Here is a 9,169-nt window from a genome sequence, read left to right as displayed (position 1 = left end):
ACCTGGAGCCACCGGAAGAGCGAGTTAACTCTCCCCGCCCCGGCAGCTCAGTCAGTCCGACCTGAAGAGAAGGCGAGTCCACGGCTAAAAATATAATAGCTAACACAAGATGGCCGGTTTGCCTCGTAGGATTGTTAAGGTACAGTTGACACCGCACGGTGTGTGTGTATGTTTATGAGACATTCAGGGCGCATTGTGAATATTATTCAGACAGACTCTGGACGTTTCTGCCGTCCAACGTGTAGCCTGACGTTAGCGCCGCTAGCACGGTTAGCTCCCGTCGAGCTAGCTCCGTGTCTGTTTTGTTTGCCACTTCCGTTTCTCTCCCGTCTGCTCCGATCTGCGGCTGACGGCTGGATTCGTTATCGCGCTTTAATCGCGCTGTCTGCGACTCTCGGTTGCTAATTTTCAGTATCGATAAACAAAATTGTGACATTTCGTCCCGGTCGCCTTATGAATGGATCCGCTGAGTGAGCTAGGCTAGCGGCTGTAGCTCCGCTGATTGGTCGCCTCACATGTCTGGCGCTGATGGGAGACGCTGCCCTTGTGGCCCTCGGTGCGTTTAAACACTCGGTAGCAAAGCAAACGCGGTTGTATTGCTTATTTTTTTTGTATGAAATGAATAGTTGGGGGGAAATCAGGCTTGGATGTAAAGGCCTGTTGCGTTGCGGTCTCCTCCCCTCAGCGATCACCGCAACTTCGCTGGGCCAGGCCCCGGCAGTGGGCGCGATCAAGCCTTTTTTCCGCCACCATCTACAGCAGCAGCAGCTCCTTTTTTTTAAAAGCAGGTTTATACACAGCCAATAACACAACACTGACAGGGTGAAAACACCAGCCAGCCATTGAATGGTATTTAGGTTAAGACAGTTTGCTTCCTGTTGACTGCAGATGTTGCACCTGCTCGATCAAATGCAAAAAAAAAAAAAGAAAATGTGAATAATGTTGCACTTCCTCCTTTTTGATTTCCACTGTCTGTCAGTGTCGCACAGTGACATTGATCCCTTGATTTGCATAAAAAGTCAAATTTCGGTCATATGTTTTGATTTTAAATAAACAGCAGATAAACTGTTCATCTGTTAACTGACAGGTTTAGGGTTTAAAATAACAATAAAAAATGATTTGGACATAAAAACAGTCAATTAGTTTATCAAAAACATTTAATTTCCATAAACTATTCATAATTTTTTAAATAGAATAGCTAGTTACAGTTTGCTTTATGTGATCATAGACAAGATCTTTGGATTTTTTATTATTTCTTAACATTTTCTACACTAAATAACTGGTTGAATATTTGAGAAATTAATCTATAACAATGTTAGTAGCAGCCTTAATTTACTGGTTTTATTTAACAAATTATTAGTTTATTGTGGTGAGATTGTAGACGCGGTAAAGTAAGTTGTTGTTGAAGATTACATACTTGATTTGCAGTAAAAGTCCCATTTCAGTCATATATTTTGATTTTAAATAAACACCAGATAAACTGTTAATCCGTAAACCATCATGTTTAGGGTTTAAAATAACAATAAAAATGATTTAGAGATAAAACAGTGAGTCCGACAGTCAATTAGTTTATGGAAATTAAATAAATCTCAAAGGTTTTGTTGAACTATTTGTCATTTTTAAAAAGAAATCGACTAAATTAGCTGGTTTCAGTCTCTAAATGTGAATATTGGCTGTTTGCTTTATTTGATCATAGACAAAATCTTTGGATTTTTTATTATTTCTTAACATTTTCTACACTAAATAACTGGTTGAATATTTGAGAAATTAATCTATAATGAAAATGTTAGTAGTAGCCTTAATTTACTGGTTTTATTTAACAAATTAGCTGTTTATCATGGTGAGATTGTAGATGCGGTACAGTAAGTCGTTGTTCAACAACACATCGGTGTTGTACTGTAAGATTACATATTTGATTTGCAGTAAAAGTCCCATTTTGATCATATATTTTGATTTAAATAAACAGCAGATAAAAACTAAATTTGTAAAACTCTTTAAATGTCATGTTTAGGGTTTAAAATAACAATTAAAATTATTTAGAGATAAAACAGTGAGTCCGACTGTCAATTAGTTTATGGAAATTAAATTAATCAGAAAAGTTTTGTTGAACTATTTGTCATTTTTAAATAAAAATCCCCTAAAATAGCTGCTTACAGTCTCTAAATGTGAATATTGGCTGCTTGCTTTATGTGATCATAGACAAAATCTTTGGATTTTTTATTATTTCTTAACATTTTCATAGACAAAATCTTTGGATTTTTTATTATTTCTTAACATTTTCTACATTAAATAACTGGTTGAATATTTGAGAAATTAATCTATAACGAAAATGTTAGTAGTAGCCTTAATTTACTCGTTTTATTTAACAAATTAGCAGTTTATCGTGGTCAGATTGTAGATGCAGTACAGTAAGTTGTTGTTGAACAACACACCTGTGTCGCACGGTAAGATTACATACTTGATTTGTAGTAAAAGTCCAATTTTGATCATACGTTTTGATTTAAATAAACAACAGATAAACCGATGACTTGTTAACTCTTTAAATATACTGTTAGAGTTTAAAAAATAATTCAGAGCTGAAACAGTGAGTTAAATAATCAGTTAGTTTATTTAAAGAAACGATCTCAAACTGTTTTGATAAACCATTTATTATGTCATTTTTATATAAAATGCTGTAAATCAGCTGGGTGTTTTTCTCAGGCGTTGCCTTATGTGGTTGTAAATCTTCGGATTTTTTACACTTTATGTACCAAATAACTGGTTAATTATTCAACACGTTATGTATCTATAATAAAAATGTAAGTAGCAGCCTTAATTACCTAGTTTTATTGAATAAATTAGCAGTTTATTACAGTGAGATTGCACTCGGTACAGTAAGTCGTTGAACATGTCCAGCCCTCACCTGCCTTCTTGTTTCTGTGTTTAATAATAGCTTGTGGAATGTTGTTTTGTGCGTATGTGGGCGCGTTTGTGACTACGCAGGGTGAACTTGTACGTCCTCATCCATTATACACTCCTTTTGTCTGCTCACACCTCCTCACTTTCTTTTTCCTTCTTACTCAGTAAAGTCAACAACATTGTTATGTGTTTCTTTTTTTGACCACACTCAGGAGACACAGCGGTTGATGGCGGAGCCCGTTCCAGGGATCACGGCTACGCCTGATGAGGGGAACGCACGTTACTTCCATGTGGTCATTGCAGGGCCTCAAGACTCTCCTTTTGAAGGAGGCACATTTAAACTTGAACTATTTCTTCCAGAAGAGTACCCCATGGCAGCTCCCAAAGTGCGATTCATGACCAAAATCTACCACCCCAATGTTGACAAACTGGGAAGAATATGTTTAGACATTTTGAAAGGTAAGCGACAATAATCAGCACCATGCACGGTTAAAGCTGCAGCGAGTCTTAGAAAATCTCAAGATATTTTTCCTTCCCATCATGGGAGTCCGATCTTTACTGACCTTTTAATAGAAAAATATTTGGATTCTTAACTATCTTTCTTCACCAATTTGCCGTATGTTGTCTGTTGTTTCGTGCTGGACAGGTAGAGAACACTCTTGTCTGTGGTTAACGGCTGCCTGCCAGGCTATATGCAGCCTGTAGGTGGGCTGGTGAACCAAAACCATCTAACAGAGCTGTGAGCTGGCTGTTGATTCTCAGACAGACAGATTTGGTTCAGTATTAATATTAAAAAATATTACCTAAACGCATCCAGACAAACAATACTTTGCGCTAAACAGCAGTAAGCCATTCAGATCTGTATAAAAAGGTGGTATAACAGTGAGGAAGGGAGGCTGACCGCCCTTCATTTTAACACTGATTACACCTTTTATTCGATGCTACACTGGCTGCTGTAGTGTACATACGCATCTCAGCAACTTAGCTGGCACAGTAATGAAACAGACACGCTGGATCAGTTGACTGATGTCGACGGATCCTATTAATTTTCTATGGCGAGCAGGAGACCGGTCTGCTCGGCGCATGATGGATACGCCGCGGCTGATTTTGTGTCTGAATTTGCATGAAACTCTTCCGTAAGTTGATGCAAATGACGTTCACCCACAGCCCATGCACACCGGGCTCCCAAAACTCGAAACTGTAAAAGCAAATATGAGAACCTCAGGATTCTGTTACTGCATTGCAGAGCTCCTCGCCTCGGATGGTTCATATTTTGGTGTACCGTTTGGCTGTAATACGAGAGAGCGTCTGACGCCACCGCCACGTTTCAAAACGGACAATCCTAAACCGAGCGCCCGCCAGCCGGAGCGTTGGAGTCGTTCGCCGGCTTCTGTGTGTCTGCACCTTTTTTATGTTGACCTTACATCTGACACCCAGAAAGTGCCAAACAAGCAACTAATGCACCTTCCACCTTAGAATTGCTTAGCACTGAAAAACTTTGTCAAGCAGAAATGGGCTTTTTTATTACATGAGATGTCTGAGAAGCAGCTGGTTATATTTGCAGAAAGCAATCTTAGGGGGACGCAGATGTGATTACAACCGTTAAATCAAGTTTTGAGGCAAACAAAACTCGAGGTGTAATGTTTGTTTGGCGAGAGCCGAACATACAACGGCAGATGGTTTGCCAAACTTTCTATTAGATAGTGAAGAAAATGTTTCAACAGAAAGATTTGGAGGCACACTGCGCTTGTCGCCCGCTCATAATTTATTGTTAATTCATGGAGTCGGAGTTGTTCTCCGTCATCAAGGAAAAAGTGGATCACAGGGGAGTTCCTGACCAGCTTCAGCTCTCGTCTGATGGATGCTGCTCGGTGCCTCCGTCAGCGACATGCTGTGGCTGCTGTACCCTCAAATATAAATGCTGCATCACCCTGAAGTTTCCCTCATTTTGCAAGTTTGACCTCACAGCTGTGATCTTTTTCTTTTTTTTTGTCTCCTCTTGCATCTTTTTTTTTTTTCCCCTTTCAGATAAGTGGTCTCCAGCCCTGCAGATCCGTACAGTGTTGCTATCTATCCAGGCGTTATTAAGTGCTCCCAATCCAGATGATCCCCTGGCAAACGATGTCGCAGAGCAGTGGAAGAAAAGCGAAAGCAGTGCCATCGAGACAGGTGAGGAGTAGATTCTTTTTTTTGTGTTGTTTTTTGTTAAAGCACTCATGATCAGCTGTACTGAGCCGTATTATCGCAGCCAGAGAGATGTTTCTGTAGATGGCAGCGATCGACAGTCTGGTCCGGTTTTGTTCCCATGATGCGGAACAACTACCGTCAACACCTTTTTGTGGGTGGAACCAAGCAACGCAATCTGACCAATCTGACTGAGATAACACCTCAGATCAGAACAGCGCAGTCCATTGAAGACATTTCTGTAAACAAAAGATGTTTTTTTTTCATCATGGGTAGCCAATGTGCACTGCACATGAGCAGTAATATAGTTTAAACTGTGATACAGACACTATTCAACATGTTACAAACAAGTGAAGAAGAAACCAGAGTTCAAACAACCAGTTTAGTCTGTAAATATAAGGCTAAGCCATAACATCTAAATGTAAACCATCGTAACGTTTTTAATTGATATCGGACAGGCTTGTCGTTTTCTGTTCACACAGCACGACTTTTAACTCTCCAGTGCTGCGTCTGTCTGTACGTCTCTCTCTCTGTTATAATCTGAACTCTGTTGAGTCAATGAAACAAATTGAAATGTGGCTCCTTGTGACTTAAATCAGCAGAGAAACTGAAAGAGCTCTGCAGTGTTCCCGAGCGTCGAGGAATCAGGCCTAATTGTTTTGGCTTTAGAAGCTGCGTCATGCATTAACCCATCGATGATTCTCCAATAAATTAACGGGAACCAAAAAAAACTTTGACGCGTTTGCTTGGTCGAGCTTTCGAACTGATTTTATTGAGCATCAAAACTGCTGACTGTTTAACTGTTTTTGGTTTCGCCGGGACTTTTCAGTCGGCTGCCCGTTGTTCTGTGTACGCTCTGTAACACCTTCCTTATCCACAGTCGCCTTCATACTCTCCACCACCATTTTGTCTCTCTGTCTCTCCCCCCCCAGCCCGAGCATGGACCCGGCTCTACGCAAGAAAAAACGCGTGTAGTAACACATCATAACATTACTGTGGGTTGTGGGGTGTTTTAACAGTCGATGTATTCGGACCTGTCTTTTGTCTTTTTCTAGGGGAGGTTTCTGATCATGAATCTGGACTTGTGATGGTCTTTTTTTGTGTCATGCAAATGACTAACAAGTCAAAAAATATTGGGATATGTCTGTCACAATCTCTCAGAGCTGACATTGATGACTTCAGATTGCTTGTTTGTTGAATAACAGTCAAAGATATTCAAGTTAAAACCAGCCAATCTTTAAATAACAGTAGAAAGTAACTATTTTGACAAGTAATTTGTTGATTTTAAGTTACTTATTTAAAGGAAAAATACCCAAAAGCTTCTTTTGTGATAGGAAACTGAATATCTTTTGGGGTTTTGAACGGCTGGTGGATCAAAAACAAGCAACTTGAACTTGTCAACTTCAGATTTGCAATTTTAAAAAGTGATTAGTCCATGAATAATAATGGAAATCTAATTATCAGATTATTTGATATTGAAAATAATCCTGGGTTTGGCTTGTCCGCTTGAGAAACTTTTTCTAAATTTCAGTTACTTTAGGAGGTCGCCTCTCGTTCTGGGATCATCTGTGCTTACACTCCTAACACTTTCCACACTCCTTCACCATGTCCCTCCACGTCATCTCACACCCTCCACCCTTTTATCTCTCTTGTCTCCCCCCTCCACCTTTTAGCTCGAGCATGGACCAGGCTCTACGCTGGCAACACTGAAGTATAGAAGAAGAGAGACGAGGCGTCTGAATGTGATCCACAAAATGTACTCCTGTTCTGTCAACATTTGAATTTAACGGACACAAAAAAAAGAAAAGAGGAAAAAAAAAAAAAAAAAAAAGATTATAAGTCCAAATCTATTTGAAAGAAATGACGAGATTTACTGCTGCAGACCTCTGGGTGACTTATTTTCCTCTCTCTAAGATGCGTTAAGTGTGTTAACCTTTTTTTTTTTTTTTCTCCTGTGTTGCTATTTAAATGCATGGACAGAGAATGACACCCTCCCCACTACAGTCTTAAAAATAACATGCAATATGTTGTCCTGAACTAGGCACATACTGGTACGTTTGCAAACATACATTAAAGCTGTTCTTCTTTTAACACATGCATTATTTGTCGACACATCTGTATGTCTTTTTTTTTTGTGAGAGATAAATGAGGCGGGGCGAGGAATACAAGCGATAAAGCTCCTCTCTGTTCTTTTTAGGGAATACGTTGAGTGTTTTTTTTGGAAAGTAGCCCTTCCATTCGACGAGGACGTTAGTTGAATTCCCACTCCTGTGTGTGTCTGTGCAGCACGTCACAACACTGAATAATAAGTCTACTGTAGTTCAGCATCATCTCAAGACCACACGGGGCACTTAATACTCAGCACAGCAAAGACTATCTTAATTTGTAAAATCAGGAGTCGATTTAAAGGGGAAGTAGTTCAATCCCACGTAATCCTACAACTGTAGCACTAATCGAGTTTTAAGAATTAGACGCAAGAAACCTTTTCATCCACGGACAACTGATGGATGTTCATTCCATCGTTACACAGTACTGGACAGCCACAGCTTAACGTCTAAAGGAGTTTAGTCCACGATTGGTGTAAATTTTGTGGCCCCCAGCAGATGTAATTTTTAACTTAGGTTGATAGAAACGACAGAGTATTGTTTGATGTAGATACCCGAGCCTACTTTAGGTGAGGACTTGGCTTCTAATAATCCAAAAATCTATCTGCTGATTTAATGTTTTTTTTTTTGCGCTTTCAGCGTACTGTCTGCTGGCAGTAGTATAAAATCTCGCCATATCTTCAAAAGTTTCCACACTTGTCGGGGGTTTAATGTTTGTTTCATCTGCCTGTTTCATAAGTTTCAGTAAAAAAAAACCTTGTTGGACGGTTTGGGGGGAGGGTGAGCAGGTTACTTCAGCACGCCTTTTAAAAAAACTAAACATGAAAAAAAAAAAGCCATTCCCAACACATTCAGAAAGGTAGAATGATGCAAATCTTCTTTGCGTTGAAAAGAAACTGTACGCATGTTGTAGCAGACTACTAAAATGTGTTGAAAATGTCCTTTTTTATTTTAAGGGCGTAGGAGCTGTTCTTGTTTTTGTTTTACCTTTTTTTTTTTTTTTTTAAACTGTCTGTCCATGCTATCTATGTTGCCTGTTCTCTATTTTATTTTTCAGTGTTACTTCATTAAAAAAAACAAAAACAAAGGCATGTACCGTAATCAAACTGATATCAGGACAGTCTAGCGTAGTTTGTGAGAGTCTTTAAAGGGAAAGTTGAGGCTTTTTTTTAAAGGGGCTTTGTCGTCAATATAATTTTTTTTTTTCAACGTGATTTCTCTTTGAGTTGGTCTTAGCTGCTTTTTGCTCTTTTTATGATACTGATCTGTGATGATTATGCAAGTGATTGGGTCATTGTGGTAGCAGAAGAAAAAGTGATATTACAAATAAAAAGAATTCAAGATTTAAAAAGGGTTATCATGCTATTACAGATTTTCTATTGGCTCCAACTTCCACACATGAAACCTCGTGTCAAAGACTTCTAAAAAATTCTGAAGCTTTCCTTTTTAAAAGATGTCGATGGGATCAGATCGTGACTCGAAAGGCTCATCGCCCCGTAACTTAGACCCTCCGTGATCATGTTGCTTCTGTACGGCTCATCTGAAGGAAGACTGTAAACATTATGTTGTAGTAAAACTATTTTTGTTAAGCCTTTCTTTTTTTTTTTCTTTTTTTTTTTTGGTTGATCTCTTTTCTTGCTCTTTATCGCAGATACTCGCAGGCTTTGGTGTTTGCTTAGATTTGTTTGTGTCCTGACCTCACGCAAGAATTATAAAACTAACTGTTTCTAACATTTACTCAAGTCTGGAAGAAGGAGCACGGCTTAAAACCTGGTTAATTTATTGTTTCCCTGAGGGACTTGACAGTAATCTAAACCAAGAAAACAGTCACTCACTGGATTTTTGAAGCATCTAAGATCAAAACTATCGAGAGATCAAACTCTGATTAATCAGCTCCCCATGTGTAAAAAAAAAAAAAAAAAAAAAAAAAAAAAAAAAAAAAAAAGAATAAAAAAAAGAAGAGTTCTGTCGGTAATTTCAGT

At 38.9% G+C, this 9,169-nt stretch overlaps 1 protein-coding gene across 2 annotated transcripts; it reads left to right on the top strand.

The window, feature by feature from the left end:
- On the top strand, window positions 1–8,382 carry ube2nb (ubiquitin-conjugating enzyme E2Nb). 2 transcript variants are annotated; one of them, XM_019265656.2, is made up of 5 exons: window positions 1–139; window positions 3,111–3,357; window positions 4,927–5,067; window positions 6,015–6,051; window positions 6,756–8,382. In XM_019265656.2, the coding sequence occupies exons 1-5, from the start codon at window positions 110–112 to the stop codon at window positions 6,790–6,792; spliced, it is 492 nt and encodes a 163-aa protein (XP_019121201.1). In that variant the 5' UTR covers window positions 1–109; the 3' UTR covers window positions 6,793–8,382. The 2 variants fall into 2 exon arrangements, with proteins under 2 accessions (XP_019121201.1, XP_010746165.1); XM_010747863.3 differs by lacking the exon at window positions 6,015–6,051.
- The last annotated feature ends 787 nt before the right edge of the window (window positions 8,383–9,169 follow it).

This window comes from Larimichthys crocea, chromosome XX (genome assembly GCF_000972845.2).
Source record: "Larimichthys crocea isolate SSNF chromosome XX, L_crocea_2.0, whole genome shotgun sequence".
In the NCBI taxonomy this organism is placed as follows: Eukaryota; Metazoa; Chordata; class Actinopteri; family Sciaenidae; genus Larimichthys; species Larimichthys crocea.
This window is presented reverse-complemented; position numbering and strand designations above follow the sequence as displayed.

What these genes read in the sequence shown, in the direction of transcription:
- ube2nb (XM_019265656.2), top strand. Translation starts at nt 110, where the DNA reads ATGGCCGGTTTGCCTCGTAGGATTGTTAAG. An exon ending in TGCCTCGTAGGATTGTTAAG is followed by an intron (nt 140 to 3,110) that starts GTACAGTTGACA and finishes GACCACACTCAG; the next exon opens with GAGACACAGCGGTTGATGGC. An exon ending in ATGTTTAGACATTTTGAAAG is followed by an intron (nt 3,358 to 4,926) that starts GTAAGCGACAAT and finishes TTCCCCTTTCAG; the next exon opens with ATAAGTGGTCTCCAGCCCTG.